Source organism: Podarcis vaucheri (assembly GCF_965113315.1).
Source record: "Podarcis vaucheri genome assembly, chromosome: 11".
NCBI classification, from domain to species: domain Eukaryota; kingdom Metazoa; phylum Chordata; class Lepidosauria; order Squamata; family Lacertidae; genus Podarcis; species Podarcis vaucheri.
In genome coordinates, this window is record NC_138749.1 from 601906 (window position 1) to 622719 (window position 20814).

General features: G+C 49.5%; 2 protein-coding genes across 2 annotated transcripts; both read left to right on the plus strand.

The window, feature by feature from the left end:
* The first annotated feature begins 217 nt into the window (after positions 1 to 217).
* Positions 218 to 6314, plus strand: LOC309542981 (B-cell differentiation antigen CD72-like). Its single transcript, XM_082242130.1, has 6 exons — positions 218 to 680; positions 978 to 1067; positions 1753 to 2055; positions 2918 to 3087; positions 4172 to 4254; positions 5057 to 6314. The coding sequence occupies exons 1-6, from the start codon at positions 245 to 247 to the stop codon at positions 5193 to 5195; spliced, it is 1221 nt and encodes a 406-aa protein (XP_082098256.1). The 5' UTR covers positions 218 to 244; the 3' UTR covers positions 5196 to 6314.
* Positions 6315 to 8467: 2153 nt separating this feature from the next.
* LOC309543009 (B-cell differentiation antigen CD72-like) lies at positions 8468 to 18092 on the plus strand. The gene is made up of 7 exons (XM_082242180.1): positions 8468 to 8783; positions 8873 to 8962; positions 11674 to 11763; positions 12704 to 13090; positions 14276 to 14445; positions 15301 to 15380; positions 17302 to 18092. Exons 1-7 carry the CDS (start codon positions 8714 to 8716, stop codon positions 17438 to 17440), a joined length of 1026 nt encoding a protein of 341 aa, XP_082098306.1. The 5' UTR covers positions 8468 to 8713; the 3' UTR covers positions 17441 to 18092.
* The last annotated feature ends 2722 nt before the right edge of the window (positions 18093 to 20814 follow it).

Consider the following 20814-nt stretch of genomic DNA (forward strand, 5'->3'; position numbering starts at 1 on the left):
TTCAGAATTGGAAGGGACCCCAAGAATCATGTTGTCCAGCCCCTACAATGCAGGAATCGCACCTAAAGCACCCCTGACAGATGCCCAATGCTTGAAATATCGCTCTGTACAAAAGCACCACCAACAAATGCAACCAACTGAGGAAGGAAGCAGCTGAGAAAGAGGAAGCCTCACGTTCTCTGCAACACTCTGCTGCTCCGCTGTGCACCAAGGGGCCATGCCTTGGGTCCCTTGACGGGCTTGCATGAGACTTTGCATGCCAAATAGACGAGACACCAAGTGCTGTAGGAAGTCTGGTGCTCGTGGTTGGTTGACGGACCCTGTCAGATTTCAGTTTCTTTCGCTTGCCATCAATTTCATCTTTTCTTCGGACAGCCCAGGAGCTCCCAGCCAGCCAGGCCTCTCCCTTTGCCATCTGTTCAGGCACAGCAGGGCCTCCCCCCACCCCAGGATGGCACAGGATGTGACCTACGCTGACCTGCAGTTCGTGAAGACCCCTCCGGAGAGGAGCCAGGAGAAAGGTACATGGAGCCAAGGGGACCAGATCCAGATGCCCCCCTCCATGACTGACCCCTCGGCTCCTCTTCCAGACCCCAGAGAGGGAGAGCTGACCTATGAGAACGTCCAGGGACCCCCCTGCCAGGGGGAGAGGACTCCCACTGCCACAGAGAGCACAAAAGGTGAGTGCCAGCCAGGTCTTAACCCACCTGGATCCTCCACCTGCCATGAGGAGAAGGAGGAGGATTTGGGGGCATTTTGGCCCATTACTTGTCTCTGCAGAGGAGGGGCCAGTCTGTTCCTTCCCCACAAATGAGATCGGCCACAAATGCAGCAGAGAAGCTTGGACCTGACAGGGAATTGGGGCTGCCTTCAGCTCCCTGTCTCCACACAGCCCTCCCTCCAGGATCAGGCTTCCTTTGCGGGTTGACCCCATCCCACAGGAACCCCAAACTGACCCCACTGAGTTTCTCTTGCAGAGTCAGACCGTCGGTCTTGGTACGCCATCCTGGCATTGTTGGCCGCCTGCCTCTTCCTTCTCACCGCCGCCATAGGACTGGGGGTCCGATGTGAGTAGCGGGTGCCCCCTGCCCAAGCCCATTGAGATGATAAATGGGGGAGGGGGAGAGCACCCTTGGGTGTCGCAGGCATTTGATGCAGAGCCTTCCCTGGAGCCTGGGCTCAGAGACAGAGAGCCTGGCACCCTCCAGGCAGAGGGCCTTCTCGGTGGTGGCACCCGCCCTGTGGAACGCCCTCCCATCAGATGTCAAGGAAATAAACAACTATCTGACTTTGGCAAGACATCTGGAGGCAGCCCTGTTTAGGGAAGCTTTTAATGTTTGATGTTTCATTGTGCTTCTAATATTTTGTTTGGAGCTGGGTGTAAATTAAAAAAATATTATTACTATTATTATAATTATTATTGTTATTGTTATTATTATTATTGACTCCAGCTGCCATCAGGCCTGGGCAGCATGGCCAGTGGTCAGGGTCAAGGGGAGCTGGAGCCCCACAACATCAGGAGTGCACCTTATCGTCTCCCCTGATGTAGGAAACGTTTGTACAATACGTAAGACATGCATAGCCTGTGTTTGCATATCTCTGAGCAGCAGCTCCGATGGGCTAAGACTGCCTGTGTGTGCCCCCATCCAACAGAGGCTGGCTCCCCTCTGCCACGCTGCCTGCCTGGCACCTGAAGCTCCCTCCTCCTCCTCCGCCTCCTCCTCTCATGTTGCCCCTGCTTGTGCTCTGCAGACTGGCAGGTCTCATGGCAGCTGCAGCAGGCGAAGGAAGATGGCAGTGCCCTGGAACGGAGACTGGGCTCCCAGGAGGGCAGCCTGGCCCAGACCCAGGCCCAGCTGGAAGAGGCCCAGGAGGAGCTCCACTCCACCAACGGGACCCTCCGGAGCTGCCTGGCTGCCGGGAACCGGACGCAGGAGCAGCTGAGACAAGCCAACCAGAGCCTGATGCTCACGCTGCAGGAGAAGGAGAAGCTGCAACAGCAGCTGGACCAGACCATGAAGAGTATAGAAGACACCAAATCTTGCCAATACATTGGTATGCCTGTTGCACTCTGCTCAGGAGGCTGGCAATGTTGAATGCTGAATGCTGTATTGTGTTTTTAATATTGGATTGGGAGTTGCCCAGAGTGGTTGGGGAAACCCAGCCAGATGGGCGGGGTATAAATAATAATAATAATAATAATAATAATAATAATAATAATAATAATAATAATAGGATTAGGGTTCGAATCCCCCAACGGGGTGAGCTCCCATTGTTTTGTCCCAGCTCCTGCCAACCTAGCAGTTCAAATGCACCCCAGTGCAAGTAGATAAATCGGTACCACTGTGGTGGGAAGGTAAATGGCGTTTCCATGCGCTCTGGTTTCCATCATGGTGTTCTGTTGCACCAGAAGTGGTTTAGTCATGGTGGCCACATGACCCAGAAAGCTGTCTGTGGACAAACACTGGCTCCCTCGGCCTGAGAAGCAAGATGATTTGATTCAACACCATAGTGGCCTTTGACTGGACCTCACCGTCCAGGGGTCTTTTACCTTTTACCTGTCCCCATAGCCCATCCTGTGTGGACATGATTCACGTCATCCACACAGGTGGAAAGAATGTGGCAACTGGGCAACTTTTCTTGTGTGCATCTGCCTGGCACTCAGGACCATCCTATCAGTCTCTGCTCAGCAGCTGGCATGGTCGGCCACGCGGTCTGAACTGGGCCCAACACAGGTGCTTTTCGGAGGGTCCTTGTCTCTGGATTGGGAACATACACCCTCTCTCCCTCATAGACTCTCAGCCCATGGACGGGGACAGATCTGTGTGCCACTGGAGTGGCTCCCACCCTAAGCCGGCCTGAGACCAGGTGGCTTTCAGCTCAACGCCTTCCTTTGACCTTCTCTTGCCTTTCTTAGGCTGCTGTCCCCGTGGATGGAATCTCTTCAGGTGGAAATGCCTGTGGATTTCAGATGACATGAAGAGTTGGGAGGAAAGCCAGGAAGTCTGCAAAGAGAAATCATCTCGACTGCTTGTTTTAAAGCCTTGGAGTGCAAAAGAATTATGGGGTGCCACATTCATTGATAAGGTAATATCTTTGGGGTGCAAATGCCTCAGACCTTAAGGAAGGGGGCTGCTGGGGCTGGGGAGTCAAGTCCAGAGTCTAACAGATCAGGAAGAAATATCCACCAGGACAGGGAGCAAGGGGAAAGAGATACCGTATTTTTTGCACCATAACACTCACTTTTTTTCCTCCTAGAAAGTAAAGGGAAATGTCTGTGCGTGTTATGGAGGAAATGCCTACAAGTGGCATGCCTACGGATTTTCCTCCTCTAAAAACTACGTGCGTGTTATGGTCGGGTGCGTGTTATAGAGCGAAAAATACGGTAACCCCTTGATTTCTCAGTTTACTTGCCAAAGAAACACCATAGAACTGGTGGGGATTCAGTGGGTCACTCTAGCCCCATATGTAGATTGTGAAGGAGAATGTGCACAGGATCTGCTCCTGAGGAAGCTGTGAGCAATTTTGCTCCATATACATTACCTCCACTGGGCCATTCCTCACTGAATTTTGTGTGTTCTCAAGCCACAAGAAGCCCAGGAGGGTGTAGATGTCATACTGTTGAACTTCTGGGGGAAGGGGAGGTATATATTTGGGAGACTTTGTATACTGACCAGGGAATGTCAGGGGTGCTAGACTCCTCTAAATTCAGAGAAAGTCAGAGAGGCCGAGCAGGACGGAACCCAAGGCAACTGTGGTGAGAAACAAGACACTTTGGGGGTGTTGATGCTGTGAACCCCTCCATCACAGGCTCAGGTCGCATAAATGTGCACTGCAAATAGACCATATGTCATAAAGACACCACAGTCTCCTCTGTGCCTCATTTCCAAAAGGAGACACAAAGCCCGGGTGAGCAGGTGGATCCCTTGGGATCTCACACCACTCAGAGATTGGGGCTCAGAGATGCAACAGTAGACCTTGGCTGGAGATAAGATCAGCCAACTCTCCAGACACAGAGCTGGGAAGGGGTGTTGTGGAGGATTCTGGGACGGGTGTCCTGAGGACTATTAGTAACTGTATTGGTTCTGCATATATGAGCCTCTTAAATAGGGAGGAAGGAGAGATCCATTGGGAAGGTCTTTCCCTGTTAATATTTTATTCTTTCTCCTAGAGAGCTCATTACTGGATTGGACTTAGTAAAGCTTGGACAATCTGGGACCCTTGGAAATGGGTTGATGGTACGGATTTTGGAGGGTAAGTGGAAGAGAGACTGTCCCTTTGCTACCCATCAAGTCAGATTTGCTTGGGCTGAACAGAGCAGAGTTCCTCCCGTCAGGGCCCCCCCCCCCCCGCATCTGCAGCCTGCAGCCTTTCCCCTTCTTTTAGGGCTCCTCCCCACAGAAACATGCTCTTTACCAATGGAAACAATTCTGCAGAAAACCCAGGCTGACATTTGCTCACTGGGCAAAACTGGGTTTTCTGTGAAATTGTTTCCATTGGTATCCCAGGAGAAACTGAGCCATTTTTGAGGTTTTCTGGAAAGTTTTGATTTTCTCAAAAGTGTGCCCAGCCTATTCAGAACAAAACCTTTCCAGGACAATAATTTGGGAGCAAAGCAATAATTCAGATACAAAATCAGTCCAAGTGACCCTGAAGGCTCTGCTCTGCCTCCACGGTCTCTGAATGCCAGCCGCTGGAACCACATGAGGGGAGCCTTGCTTTGGAGCGTCCCATTGGGGGTGTCCGATGGGCCACTTTGAGACCAGGAAGCTGGGCTAATTTGCCCCCCTCCCTTGCCCTGATCTAGCATGTAAATTGGGCAGTGTGTGTGAGAGTGGATCTGGCTGAGGGACAGGATTAGGCCAAATCTGACTGGTGCCCCCCCACCTCCCCACCCTTCTGCTGATGTTACAGTGACCTCAGGTGAGCTTTTTTGGGCTAGACTTCCATCATCCTCAGGATTGGTGGGAGAGCTGAAGCCCAGAAGCTCAGATAACGATGGATGGTGAGGAGGGATTGAGGCTTTTTTCCTTGACTGTCATCTTTGTCTTTCTAGAGCTAAAAATATTGGGACTTGTAGCAGTTCTAGCGGCAACTGCGCTCAAATGAGCAACGGAGCCCTGCAATCGTGTTCCTGTTCAAAAAGAATCAGATACATCTGCGAGAGGAACGCTCAATATCCACAGCCAGTGTGAGCTCAGTAGGGCCAAGATATGTCCAAAGACCCCCATCAGGCAAGGTCTTCTCTGGAGGAGCCAGCATGCCTTTCCCCAGCAATGAACCCCCTTCCTGCCATCAGGCCTAACTTTTCTACTATATACACTGAATGTGTATCTTGTGCTACTCATAACAGCCATGGTTCCCCCATCCACGAATCCTGCGAACCATAGTTTGTTAGGGGTGTGGAGAGACCCCCTTCACAGAGCTACAGTTCCCATCACCAAAGAAGCAGCAGCAGCGGCGGCTGTGGCTGTAGAAACCGATAAGGGAGAGACATGTTTTGTTGCAGCTGGGGCAGAGGAAGGCATCCGGTTGTGTTGCTGCAGATGCAGCAGGGCGTTCCTTCTCTCTTTGCTCCTCCCAGCGGTCATTCCTCTTCTGGTCCTGCTGTGGATACACACCCTCCGGTTTGGTAGTAAACATGAATTACTGTGTTGCAAAATGATGCATGTCTCACGATGCATGTGTCACCGACAAGACCAGTTTGGGAAGCTGTGCCTTCCAGCGTCAGGCTCCGAATGGTTGCCTTCAGAGAGGGGCCTCCTCCTCTCCCTCCCCGAGGCCAGAGGGTCAGGGGAACATTTCCAAGGTGACACAGCCTCTAGAGGGCCACTGCCAGATCCATTACAGTGGTACCTCGGGTTGCAGACGCTTCAGGTTGCAGACTCTGCTAACTTTGCTTCAGGATGAGAACAGAAATGACACGGCAGCAGTGGGAGGCCCCATTAGCTAAAGTGGTACCTCAGGATAAGAACAGTTTCAGGTTGAGAAGGGACCTCCGGAACGAATTCAGTTCTTAACCCGAAATACCACTGTATTGGATCTGGAACACACGAAAGGAAAGGGTGGTTTATGGTGAGCTGCAAATGGCTTTATTCTCTCTCTACTCGCAGGAAAGTCTTGTTCTTTTTCTTTCATTTCATTCTTCAAATTATTGCATTTTTTGTTTCTGATATTGTATTATGGTTTGTTGTTGCTGCTTTTTGCTTCGTAAGACCACTCAGGAAACTGTTACTTTCAGGCAACTATATAACAAATTTTATTTATAATTATGAAGACTTTTCTATTGTTAAGAATACCAATACTAATAATAGTAATAATAAACATAAGATTGGAACTGAGTGTGAGCTCATGGCTGGTCCCTCTCCTTGGACAAATGCTATAACAAATCAATGGACACCCCCCCCCCTCTCTCTCAGAGCAAGACGCTGGGCAGCAGCCTGGCTGCAGGCGTTGCCGGAAAGAGGCATACCAGGCGCCAGCCAACCATCTTAGGGACTCCACTCCAGATTTGTGTAGGGTTAGCCTTTCTTCTCCCGAAGGTGTCCTGCAAGGCAGCCGAGGTTTAGGATCAGAGTCTTCCTTCTCCCAGATGGACCAGCCCCACCTGCCCCTCACTGCCCTCTTTAGCACAGGCAGAAATCGCCTTCTTGACCCTTGGACCCACTATTGCTCTTGTCTGCTCAATTTCCAGAGCCTGTCTTCACATGCCGGGAGATTCAGGTGGCAGCCATGTTGGTCTCACGCAGTCAAAATACGTAAATTAAAAAATTGTCCAGTAGCACCTTAGAGACCAACTAAGTTTTTTCTGGGTCTAAGCTTTCGTGTGCATGCACACTTCTTGAGACACATTGAAACAGAAGTCACCAGACCCTTATATATAGTGGGAGGGTGGGGTGGGGTTTTTCTCAGAAGGGTAGTGGGAGATGGGTGATTGACTCAGTGGGTATGGTCAACCTGTGGACCGCTGTTAACGACTGCAATTAGTCCTACAGGAAAAAGCAAGGGATAGTATGCAAATGACCCAATATAGCTTTAGCATGAGTAATGAGACAAGAATCCAGTAAGTCCCTAACTCCTCATGGGTTGGAGACCCATCGGCTCTGTTAGGAGTTTGGCCTACACTCGAGTAGGACCTTGGCAGAGACACATGCCCGACTGGCATGTTCTCTCCCTCTTGGTCTTTTGTTCGGGAGCTTCAAAAGCTTTCTTCTGCCCGAACATCACAGCGACCGATGCTAACCGACACCGGCACACTTAGGGATCCGCGGAGTTTGCGCATTTCGTGTGACAGACCTCAGCAACTCAGCATTTTGGCTAATCTACTTTATTTGCATATAAACACACATGGAGCACTGCAACACGGCTCCCTCTCTCTCTAGCATCAGACAGCAAAGAACAAAGGACAATAGTCCCACTTCACGGAACACAGGAACACAAACATCCTGTCTCTGTCACTTCCCACTCTGTGGAGTCAAAACATACACAGTCATGTGAAAGACAACAATCCCATGACTGCAATCACGGAACAGGAATTCTAACAAGCCTCCCTCGCCTTGTTTAGTTGGCTGCTTGAAGCCGTTCCTGGGGTGTGGCCACTGCCACCTGCTGCCAGCTTCTAGGAGCCACTGGTGAGAGCAGAGTGCAGGGTGGGGACCAAAGGTGGCCAAACTACCCCAGAAGGAGCAGGATACGTCCCCCACCAGAGGTCCTACCCCTTCCCTAGCACCTCAACAGTAGGATGAAGCAGCAGCAGAAGAGGGGGAAAGGCCAATGCTACACTCGGCTGCATCCACAGAAGTCTTGTGTCCTGATCCAAGCAAGTAACAGTACCGCTGTCTCCTGCCTTGGTGAGACCCCGCCTGCAGTCCTGGGCATCCCAGTTTAAGGAGACTAAGGACAAGCTGGAAGGTGTGCAGAGGAGGCAACCAAGAGGATCACGGGTCTGGAAGCCAAGCCTGATGAGGAACGGTTGAGGGAGCTGGGGATGCTTAGCCTGGAAAAGAGGAGACTGAGAGGAGAGAGGACTCGATGGCCCTTGTGGTCTCTTCCAACTCTATGATTCTAGAGAGGAGAGCCATCCTCAAATATCTCAAGGGTTGTCACACGGAAGAGGGAGCAAGCTTGTTTCCTGCTGCCCGGGGGTGGGGGGAGCAATGGGTTCCAATGGCAGAAAAGGAGGTTTTTAAACAGAAGCTGGGTGGCTGTGGTGCCTGCATTGCTGGGGGTCAGACTAGATTGGGCTCCCTTCCAAGCCTACAAGTCTATGATTCTATGATTCATCTCTGGGCCTCAGACTAATTCACTGGTCCGGGAGGGGGAGGGCCTGGATCTGCAGGGGGGCAGCAGGGGGGTGTCCAAGTTCTGCTGCCGGGGCAACACGCCCTGCAGGGGAAGCCCCTTCCATGGGCCTGTGACGCTGACTTGCCCGATTACGAGAAGGAGCAAAGGGGAAAGAGGAAGCCATGCTCTGATGCGCCACGGTGCGCCGAGGGGGCCGTGCAGCTGGCCTGGGTCCCCTGAGGAGACTGCAGGGGAGGGGGAAGGTAGGACTTTTATTTTCAGACACTGCAGGAAGTCTCTCACATTTCACTTTCTTTAATTTGCCACCACTTTCCTCTTTATTCTGCAGAGAGCCCAGGAGACCCCCCCCAGCCCAGCCCAGCCTCTCTCGTTGCCACTAGTCCAGGTGAGACAAGACCCCCCCCCCAGGATGTCACAGGGTGTGACCTACGCTGACCTGCGCTTCGTGAGGACCCCTCCGGAGAAGAGCCAGGAGAAAGGTACACAGAGCCGACTGGCCCCGATCCCCTCACCAGGGTCCCCCTCCAGGTCCCCCCCCCCGTGACTCACCCCTCGGCTCCTCTTCCAGACCCCAGCGAGGGAGAGCTGACCTATGAGAACGTCCAGGGCCCCCCCTGCCAGGAGAAGAGGACTCCCACCCCCACCGAGGGCACGAAAGGTGAGTGTCAGCCACGTCCTTTTTATATATATATTGGTTTTACATAAATTTATACATTATAACGTTAACCATTTCAAAACATAAAATAAAAAGGTTCTTTTGAACCTTCGCACTTCCTCCCCTCCCTCCATGGCTTCCATTTCCAAAGAAAATGTTTTCTTTTTCTGCATCTTTTTTCTGTTATCTATCTATCTGTTGCATATTCATAGTTTCCAAAGTTCATTTCACATTATAAGTGTCATTGCATCCTTGCCAATGGTTTTAACTGTTTACAGTGGTCTTTTCAGTATGTTAAAAATTATTCCAGTCTTTTAGGAATACAGTGGGGGCTTCTCTGAAAGGTAAGGACCCTGTTTCTCTTTCAAAAGAGGACCCCTTTGATTACAACTGGGGGCCTTGCAGCCACAGAACTGACAGAGGCTGGATTTCTCCCACTTAAGCAAAAAGCTCCATCAACCCCAAAGGGCTCTTTCAGGTGTTTTGCAGAAGTTTTTTTTAAAAAAACAAACAAACACATTTCTCAGAAATCGTCTGAAAATGTAGGCTTCTCTTTTTTTAAAAAAACCAATCGGTTTCTTATCTGCCTCATCCTCTGCGCTCACGGCAAGAAGCCCATTAATATAGGTCAATAATACTACCCTGTATTATTGCACATCTTAGGTAGGACAATTTAAGTGCTCAAAAGAACCTCACGTGAATTTGCGACTTTAACCAAAGAATTCTATGTATGGTTCTTAACTTTCTTTTGTTTCTCAAAGTCCTTAATGAAGGGAGTCACAGCAAACCTCAAACAGGCAATGCAGGCATCACAGCTAAAGAATCCCCTTCAGATGGCCAACTCCCTGCAACGGAGGAATCTTTCGCCCAGTGTGGGGCTTGAACCCATGACCGTGAGGTTAAGAGCCTCAGGCTCTGCCAACTGAGCTCCCACTACTATTCGGCAGGCGCTGTGCAAAGAAACAGTGACACTCGCTGCCCAGGAAGCTCACAAACTGAGCACCTAATTATATCTTTGCTTTTTTTCCCCTTGCTGGATTGGGGCCCTCCTTGAGCAGTTTCTACTGCTTAATATTGTTATGAGTTTGTGGAAGGAAGGGTGTAGGCAGTTGTTAAACTAGAAGCCAGGCTAGCTTCCTGTGTCAAGGGATCGCCTGGGTGAGCAGTTATTAGGAGAACAAAGGAAATGGGCTCCGTGCAAGAAGACAACTGGGTGGCCCCACGCCCTCAGTTTTTTGGTTTGTTTTAATTTTATTTAGCCCCACATTTCTATCTTAGCTTCTCTATCCCCTACACCCATTCACCCTCCACTAAAAGCCACAGAGAGGATTCAGGAGTCCTGTTCATGGCAGTTGCTCAATATTCCCACCACCAGGAAAGCAACCGCCACCTCCACTGCTGCAAGAAACAGTGGGATGAAAAGGAAGAAGACATTGTTCTCTCCTAACTACCCTTCAGTCTTGAGCTGCTTTGAGGAAGGCAGAGTTTGACCGCATCTGGCTTGGGTTATAGTGCCTGAAAAGACATCACTATGCTTTGATGTCCTGGCCATTTCACAAAAAGATGGAGTTGCACAGGCTCTGACAACCTCATTGGGAACTTCGCTGTCATCATGAACAAGAAGAAACTCAAGGCACCAAGTCTCTACTGGGCCAGAAGCACAAAGGATTGGAGACCATTGCAGAACATTTAACTCATGAAGTGGAACAAGTAAAACGTCCAAAATGTTACACATGATACAAACGGTTCAGCTTTCACTAATTAGTGTAATTGGCCGACCCCCCCCCACTCCCTCAGTTCAGAGATAGAAGGACAAAGCCTCAGTTTAGAGTTAAAGGGGGCAGTCGTGTGACTTAGAAGGAAAGCAGCAACCTTGTTGTTGAAAGTTAAGAGCATTGCTATTAGCAATAGCTCACAGCTTCTATAGCCTACATATACTGTAGTGGGGGCATTTCAAATGAGAGTTGCCATAATGATCCGTAGTTAAAAGCAGAACTCAACAGGTTTGGGGTCTTCCTAAAAAAAAGTTCAACAACTTTTGGTGTGTCCTGGTTTTTCCTTTTTGAAAGCTGGTTGGCACTCAGTAAGTAAAACTTACAGCCCTTTATAGCATCACGATCACCAACAAACCAGGCAGTTCTAGGGCTGGGGAAATTCCTAGCCTGTTTTAAGGGGAGTCTTTGGGGTTTGGGGCCTTCCAGAAAGGAGACAACAGGCACCTCCAAACTGTTCTGGGGTCATGAACAGGCTGCCCATCCTGGGTTTTTCTGGGTTTAGAATGTTCTTCATCCTGAGATTTTGTACCTCCAGATTTTCAGACTTAAGAAGGGCTCCCAAAGAGGCTTTAATTTCACGAACCTTTTACTCAATTTATCACTGGACCCTTTTCAACTATGCAGAATATAAATCTGGGGGGAATCTTGGGGTTTCCGCAGCCATTCCACCAGTCTGACTTGGGGCAGTGGCTTGGGGTGTTTGGGCTCTGCAGGAGAGGACCCCCCGCCGAACAAGAGGAGAGAGGACCCCAAAGGAGACTGCTCCTTCCCCACAAATGCCTACGCATTTGGCCACGATTGCAGCAAAGCTTGCTGGGCCCTGACAGGGAATTGGGGGCTGCCTTCAGCTCCCTGTCTCCACACAGGATCAGGCCTCCTTTGAGGATTGACCCCTTCCCACAGGAACCCCAGACTGACCCCACTGAGTTTCTCTTCCAGAGTCAGACCGTCGGACCTGGTACGCCATCCTGGCATTGTTGGCCGTCTGCCTCTTCCTTCTTTCCACCGCCATAGGACTGGGGGTCCGATGTGAGTAGCGGGTGCCCCCTGCCCAAGCCCATTGGGCTGATAAATGGGGGAGGGGAAATGTCTGTGAACCACTCTGAGATCTTTGGATAAAGGGCAGCACATAAATTTAATAAATAAAATATAATAAGTGTCGCAGGCATTTGATGCAGAGCCCACCCTGGAGCCTGGGCTCAGAGAGGGTCTGTCTGGTGCCCCCCAGGAAGTGTTAAACTCCAGTTCCCACCAGCCCAACCTGCATGGTCAGTGGTCAGGTTCAAGGCGAGCTGGAGCTTCACATCTGGAGGGTACCTCACTGTCTCCTCGGATGTGTTGTTGTTGCTGTTGTTGAGTCGTTTAGTTGTGTCCGCCTCTTGGACCAGAGCACGCCAGGCCCTCCTGTCTTCCACTGCCCTCCTCATGTTGGTAGCCTCGAGACCACAGCCCCACCATCTCATCCCCTTCTCCTTGCGCCCTCCATCTTTCCCAGCATCAGGGTCTTTTCCAGAGGCTTGACAACCATATGTCAGGAGTGCTCTGATGGTGTTTCCTGCTTGGCAGGGGGTTGGACTCGATGGCCCTTGTGGTCTCTTCCAACTCTATGATTCTATGATTCTATGATTCTATGATTCTATGAGTCTTCTCTTCTCCTGAGGTGGCCAAAGTCTTGGAGCCTCAGCTTCAGGATCTGTCCTTCCGGTGAGCACTCAGGGCTGATTTCCTTCAGAATGAAGAGATTTGATCTTCTTGCAGTCCATGGGAATCTCAAGAGTCTCCTCCAGGACCATAACTCAAAACTCCCCTGATGTATACCCCCCCTTTGTATCTCTCTGAGCAGCCTGCCTTTGGGCTCCCGCAGTGGAGCCTGGCTCCCCTCTGCCACGCTGCCTGCCTGGCACCTGAAGCTCCCTCCTCCTCCTCCTCCTCCTCCTCCTCTCATGTTGCCCCTGCTTGTGCTCTGCAGACTGGCAGGTCTCACGGCAGCTGCAGCAGGCGAAGGAAGATGGCAGTGCCCTGGAACGGAGAATGGGCTCCCAGGAGGGCAGCCTGGCCCGGACCCAGGCCCAGCTGGAAGAGGCCCAGGAGGAGCTCCACTCCACCAACGGGACCCTCCGGAGCTGCCTGGCTGCCGGGAACCGGACGCAGGAGCAGCTGAGGCAAGCCAACCAGAGCCTGATGCTCACGCTGCAGGAGAAGGAGGAGCTGCAGCAGGAGAAGGAGGAGCTGGAAGAGGAGAAAGAGCAGCAGCAAGAGGACACAGCAAGGCTGCAGGAGGAGAAGGAGACCATTCAGCAGCAGTTGGAGGAGATGGAGGGGAAACTGGAGCTACTTATAACTTGCCAACAGAAGGGTATGTCTGTTGCATTCAGGTCAGGAGGCTGGGCAGGCTCCCTGCGCACCGTATTCTATCACCTGCCTCTCAGGTGGTGGAAGAGGATTGGGATCCTACAGGATGGGCAGGGTGGCCCAACCTCTCAGAGCATGTGGGCTGCAAGAGTACGCACTGAATTAGATTTCCATACTGTATATTAAAGTGTTCACAATATAATCAATATTTTTTAATGTACACAATTACAGTTGTACTTTGGATCTCTAACGCCTTGGCTCCCGAACAAATCGGCTCCCAAACGATCGAAACCCAGAAGTGAGTGTTCTGGTTTTTGAACGTTTTTCAGAAACCAAACATCCAACACGGCTTACGCAGTTTCCAATTGGCTGCAGAAGCTTCCTGCAGCGAATCAGAAGCCAAGCTTTGGTTTCCGAACATTTTGGAAGTCGAACGGAACAGATTCTGTTTGACTTCCAAGGTACGACTGTAATATGTTTAATTAAATATATATAATTAAATACACATTTAATACACACTCAATAGATTTAATGTATTTATGTATTTATGAAACAAATAAATAGAAATACAAATAAAATACACAAGTATTTCCCGGTTGCTGGGCAGGGCAGGATTCAGGCAGCTGATGAAAGGAGGAGCAGCAGCTAGGGTGGGTCTGGGCCAGCCGGCTGAGGAGCCCGGTCAGCAAGGAGCCCTGGCCTCTGGCACAGCACACTGGCCTTTGCCCCCAAGTGCCACGCCAGCCAAGGCACTTCCTGCAGACCCCACCCCCACCTTCACATGGAGAGAGGCAGGTCCTGGGGAGGCCAGGACCCCCTGCTCCAGTCTCTCCACTGGATTCCTGTGCAGGCGGCACTGTGTCTATGATGGCACCCGCAGGCATAGCCTGCTGCCCGCCGGCAGAGGAGCACCTGCAGACTCCCTGGCCCACCTGCTAAAGCCCTGGCTCTGTCTGGGAATACATGTGGAAAGTATCCCCTCCCCCATCCAGCCTGAGACTCACTTCTCTTTGGTGTGGGCACCATGATCCACGTCACCCACGTCACCCCCTCTCCCTCTCATAGACTCTCAGCCCATGGACTGGGGACAGACCTGGGTCCCCCTGGAGTGGGTCCCACCCTAAGCCAGCCTGAGACCAGGTGGCTTTCAGCTGAACACCTTCCCTTGACCTTCCCTTGCCTTCTCCAGCTTGCTGTCCCCAAGGATGGAAGTTATTCGGGTGGAAATGCCTGTGGTTTTCATGGGGAAAGAAGAGTTGGCGGGACAGCCAGGAAGCCTGCAAGAGTGAATCATCTCAGCTGCTTGTTTTAAAGCCCTGGAGTGCAAAAGAACTATGGGATGCCACATTCATTGATAAGGTAATACCTCTGGGGTGCAAATGCCTCAGACTTTAAGGAAGGGGGCTGCTGGTGCTGGGGAGTCAAGTCCAGAGTCTAGCAGATCATGAAGAAATATCCACCAGACAGATAACCCCTTGATTTCTCAGTGCAGATGCAGCCTTCCCCCATGAACTGGAAGGGGTACCATGGCACATTCTGTGTGGGGTTTGCAGCCATGTTAGCCAAGACTACCAACTTTTATTTTACTGTAGCTTAGAAGTATTTATCAGCATACTATATTTGCTGTAAATGCTGCCTGCACTGAAATGTGAGTAAACGGGTTTTTTTTTTAAAAAAAAAATTTTTACTAAAACATGCAATTCAGTCTCTGAAACAGATGTGAACAAGGGGAAGGTCAGCAGACCACAAATAAAAGGGGATAGAAATGTATAACTGCCTCATTCCTAAACTTCAGTAAGCTGCAAAAACATTTAAGTGTTTTATTCTGCTAAAAAGGCTTCACCTCCCGTTTCCGTTTTTTATTTCGCCCACACATGTGGGATAGAAGGTTTTAAATTTCACTTTACAGAATTAATCCTCAGTCCATATCTTCTGCATTCTGGACCTGGGTCTTCTTCCAGACCACTCTGCACCTGAGCAAGGTGTGTGCTGGGGTGACCATAGGCCGGAAGCCAACCAGGGCACCGGATTTTGGAGTATCTAGTTGCCCCATAGCCAGATAGAGAAAAAGCAAATTTTCCTGCTACTCTCTAGTTTCCTGTAGACTCTAATTAACTGTATTGCTTTTATATAAGAACCTCTTAAAAAGTGAGAAGGGAAAGTCTCATTGGGAAGGAGGTCTTTCTCCATGAACATTTTATTCTTTTTTTTTAGAAAACTCAATACTGGATTGGACTTGAAAAAGACCAGCAATCAGAATCCTGGAAATGGGTTGATGGTACGGGCTATGAAGGGTAAGTGGAAGAGAGAGGGTCCCTTTGCTACCCATTAAATCAGATTTGCTTGGGCTGAAGAGAGCAGAGTTCCTCCTACAGCCACCCCTGGAATCTGCAGCCTTTCCCCTTCTTGTAGGGCTTAGCCTCACAAAACCCTTCCCTTTATCAATGAAAATAATTCTGTGGAAAACCTGAATTGACCTTTGCTCTGATTCACTGGTAAAGATCCGGTTATCCTGGGGAAAGCAGCAGGGCAAAAAAAGACTTTGCCTGTCCCTGGTTTGGACGGATCTGGATTCTCCTCCCGGAAGATATTTTGCAGCCCCCAAACAGGCTCCTCCTAAATTGGCCACCACTGACAATTCAGATTCTTCAAAATTGTGGCTGGTGCAAATGAGGGCAGCCCCACAGAGACTCATTTTGGGGTGGCTGGGAGAACTTATCATTACTTACTTACTTACTTACTTACTTACTTACTTACTTACTTACTATACCGCCCTATACCCTGTTATGGAAAAAATCTGGGTGCAAGTTTACTCCACTGCCCAGCTCGTTGGGGTGCCACTCCCCATGGGTTTCTCCTGGTCAGCAAAAGAAGGGATCTCCAGACAAGTTAAAGAAGCAACAGTGGTCAGTGGAGCTGATCTATATTGTTGCAACAAGGTTCAAACACACAGAGCAGGAACCCCGAGCATGGGGTTGCATGGACTTTTAAGACCTCCCCCCACCCTCCAATAGTACATTTCCAGATACATCATCAATGCATCACCAGTGTGTGTCACCAAAGAAGGAGGGGATCTTGCCTGGTAACAGGAGTCCCCAACAACTTCTAAGTACCCACCACCAAGAGAACTACCATATTTACACCTATCCTTGCCCTCTGGGCTTTCCTGAAGATGGGCTATGTCAGGGGTCAGCAAACTTTTTCAGCAGGGGGCCAGTCCACTGTCCCTCAGACCTTGTGGGGGGGATGGACTATATTTTGGGGCAAAAAAATGAATGAATTCCTATGCCCCACAAATAAACCAGAGATGCATTTTAAATAAAAGGACACATTCTACTCATATAAAAACACACTGATTCCCAGATCATCTACAGGCAAGATTTAGAAGGCGACTGGGCCGGATCTTGCCCCCAGGCCTTAGTTTACTTACCCATGGGCTATGTGAACACCTAGCTTCAGCAGACCCCATCAACGGATATCTGTCTGGTCCATTGTTATCATTTTCCCACTTCCTGGGGAGAGGCAAGGAGTACCTGACCTTATACTTAAGGGATTATGGCCGCAGGGGAGCCCTGGATTCCCCTCTTCCGAAGGACCCATTAGCCATTGGAACCAAGGAAATGGGTTAAACCGTTAAATTTTGGCCTATTATTTGATTCTATATTGGATAGTCAGAAGAAACAATACAATACATGGTATCCACTTATTGCTACAATTTTATAGACTACTTTTCTGAGCTTCTTTGCTGTTGTGTATGTCTGGTGCCTGTGACAACGGTCATTGTCCTGGCCTTAGTTAGAGGCTGTGGTGGGAACTTGGGATTTGGGGGGAGCAGTTTAACTGCCCCCCGAAGGTCTCAGGGCGGTTCACGTAAAATATCACATATATAAAATCAAAATCAAAACAATAACTCAATACCCCCCCCAAAAAAGAGCCAGCATTTTAAAAAAGGGTATAGGATGTAGATCAGGCAAAGGCCTGTTTAAAAAGGAACATTTTCGCCTGGCGCCTAAAGGTGTACAATGAAGGCGCCAGGCGAACTTCCCTGGGGAGAACATTCCACAGGCAGGGAGCCACCACAGAAAAGGCCCATTCCCATGTTGCCACCCTCCAGATCTCTCATGGAGGAGGCAGATGAAGAAGGGCCTTAGATAATGATGAATGGTGAGGAGGAATTTGGGCTTTTTGCCTTGACTGTCATCTTTGTTTTTCTAGAACTGAAAATTTTGTGACTTCTTGTGGTTACCACAGCACCTGTGCTCAAATGAGCAACGGAGCCCTACAAATGTGTTACTGTTCAACAAAAACCAGATACATCTGCGAGAAGAATGCTCAATATCCATGGCCAGTGTGAGCTCAGTAGGGCCAAAGTACGCACAAAGACCCCCAACAGGCAAGACCTTCTCTGGAGGAGCCAGCATGCCTTCTTCCAGCAATGAACCCCCTTCTTGCCATCACCAGCAGCTTATTTGTCTCCAGGTGAGCGTGTTACACGAGAACAACCAAAGCACACTCCCCTCTAATTGTCAAAACAATAAAATAAATGTTCAATAATACACAGTGTGGGCACACATACAAACTATATTCTGAAATGGTGCAGGACAGCAATCCCGGAGCCACACTCTTAAGTGACCTCAGATCTTTCTCTGCAAAAGCAGAGTATTGGCCGGGGGGGGGGTGCCTTTCCAAATTGCTATTTTTCATGTGTAAATCCTCTAAATAAACAAACTGCTGTAAACTGCGTGGAATGAAGGGCCTTAAAGGTAAAGGGACCCCTGACCCTTAGGTCCAGTCGTGGATGACTCTGGGGTTGCAGCGCTCATCTTGCTTTATTGAATGAGGGAGCCAGCGTTTGTCCACAGACAGTTTTTCCGGGTCATGTCGCCCGCATGACTAAGCTGCTTCTGGCGAAACCAGAGCAGCGCATGGAAACACCATTTAGTTTCCCACCAGAGTGGTACCTATTTATCTACCTGCACTTTGACATGCTTTCGAACTGCTAGGTGGGCAGGAGCTGGGACAGAACAACGGGAGCTCACCCCGTCACGGGGATTTGAATTGCTGACCTTCTGATCGGCAAGTCCTAGGCTCTGTGGTTTAGACCCACATCCCACTCTGCAAAAAACAGTCTGGCAAGTATCTGTTAAGCAGAGCAGACCTGTCAACAGAGCATCTTCTGTACATCAATAGGTGTAAAATTGGGGAATGAGATTCAGGAATTGAAGTATTTACCATTTCAAAAGAATGGCCCAGACTGGCCAAAACAACCCCTCTGCAGCACCACAAATCCAACTCAGTGCTCTAATGTTGGAAAATGTCGATCACTTCTCCTACCTGGGCAGCTGTCTTTCCACAAGGGCCAACATTGATGCCAAAATCCAGCATCGCCTGAGCTCTGCAAGTGTGGCTTTCTCCTGATTGAAGTGCAGTGTTTGAGGACCGGGACATTGGCAGAGAAAACCAAAATGCTTGTTTACAAAGCTATTATACTACCAACCTTACTGTCTGCTTGTGAAACATGGACCACTTATAAACGCCATCTCCAACTCCTCAAAAGATTCCATCAACGGTGTCTCCGAAAAATCTTACACATCACTTGGGAAGACAGGCGAACTAGTGCCAGTGTCCTGGAAGAAGCAAAGATCACCAGTGTCAAAACAATAATTCTTCAACATCAACTTCGTTGGACTGGTCATGATGTTCAGATGCCTGATTGTCATCTTCCAAAGCAACTACTCTATTCTGAACTTAAAAATGGAAAGCGTAATGCTGGTGGTCAACAGGTAAAGGCAGTGGAAGACAGGAGTGCCTGGCGTGCTCTGGTCCATGGGGTCACGAAGAGTCAGACACGACTAAATGACTAAACAGCAGTGGTGGTGGTCAAAAAAAGAGGTTTAAAGGTGCTCTCAAGGTAAATATTTAAAAATGTAGTATAAACACCAACAACTGGGAAACACTGGTCTGTGAGCGCTCCAGTTGGAGAACAGCCTTGACCAAAGGTGTCCTGGGCTTTGAAGACACTCGAACTCAGGACGCAAGGGAGAAACGTGCCAAGAGGAAGGCACGCTTGGCAAACCTTCACCGTGCTCCATTCCCACCTGGAAACCAATGTCCCCACTGTGGAAGGACATGTGGATCCAGAACTGGCCTCCACAGTCACTTACAGACTCACTGTTAAGACCCTGTTCATAGAAGACAATCTTACTCGGCTATGAGGGATCAACAAAGAAGAAGAAAGAAGAAGAAATTTGATGAATGGGATTCAGGAATTAAGGTACAGTGGTACCTTCGGTTGCGAATGGGATCCGTTCCGGAGGTCTGGCCAAATCCTGAGGTATTCGCAACCAGAGTAGTAGACCACTTCTGTGCATGCGCACGGGGTGAAACACTTCTGGGTTTGCCACTTTTGCAACCCAAAGTTTGCGTTACCTGAGGGTAATGCAAACTGAGGTGCTACTGTATTTATCATTTCAAAAGAATGGCCCAGACTGGTCAGATAGGACAAGCGGCACATCATGATATCTTGACAGACAGAAGAAAAGCCACAGACTCAAATTTCTGTTGCAGACCCCCTCTTTGTGTGGCACAAGTTTGATCCTTTTTGGGTGGTCCTAACTAAGGGGCTGGGCAATTTCTAAAGCCTTCAAAAGTTCCTGCGCACCTTTGTTCTGGGTCCTCACCGCCTACCAAGGAAGGTGGGTACAGTTGTTGCAACAGAATAGTAAAGATCTGCCTTGCTTTCACCGGATCCTGACTTAGCTCATTCTTCTCTGACCAATATCGAACGTGGGGAATTCTTAGTCCCTAAATGGGGAGTTTAGGGATTCCAACCATATTGGGAAGAACAATAAGAACCATTCAGCAGTTGAACAGACTCCTTTGGACATAGGGGACAACTCCTAGGGGGTTATTTGAGGGGGCTGGGCTCCCACAAAGCTGATGGGCATCTCCATTCAAATGCTGTGTGTGCACTGCATTATGTGATCGATCGTGTGGGGTGGGGCTTACCTGGGCCCCTACAATATTTTATTCAAGTTGGCACCCCTGGCCTTGGAAGCTGGTGGACTCTCCTTCATTGGAAGTGGTCAAGGAGGGGTTGGGTGGCCGTCTGCCAGGGATTCTTGAGCTGTGGTTCCTGCATTGCAGTGGCTGGGCTAGATTCCCACTCTACATTCCCATGCTCCACCAACCTCCGTCTCCCCCCACCCAACTCCCCACCGGCCTGCCCAAGGGGGTGGTCCTGGCTGTTAGCTTCCTCCTCCTCTTCCTCTGCTCATCCTCAGTGCTGCTCCCTTGCAGAACTCATTGAGCAGGAAGGATGGGGACTAAATTTCTGTGTTCCATTTCCATTTCTGTGTTCCATTTCCAGTTAATTTTATTTTTATCTCTATGTTTATAGGTTTGATGTGATGTTATTAATAACCTTTTCTGTTGAGAGATAGCAAAGCGGATGAAATTAGAAACAAAGCAGAATCGCAAGCTGTGGGAAGTCTTGGAGGGGAGGGAGGGAGGAATATGTAGTAAACGTTAAGAATTTGAGATGTATGTAATGAATGAAAATGAAAAATGAATAAAATTTTCAAAAAAATAAATAAATTCTGTGTTCCAGACCCAATGCTAACCTGCAATTGAAGCCTATGAGCTGCAGACCTGCTTTGAGCCTGTCGGAGGCTCCTGGAATTCTCAGTGGCCTCGTGAGCCATAAGCGCCGACTGTCTAGGGAACGGC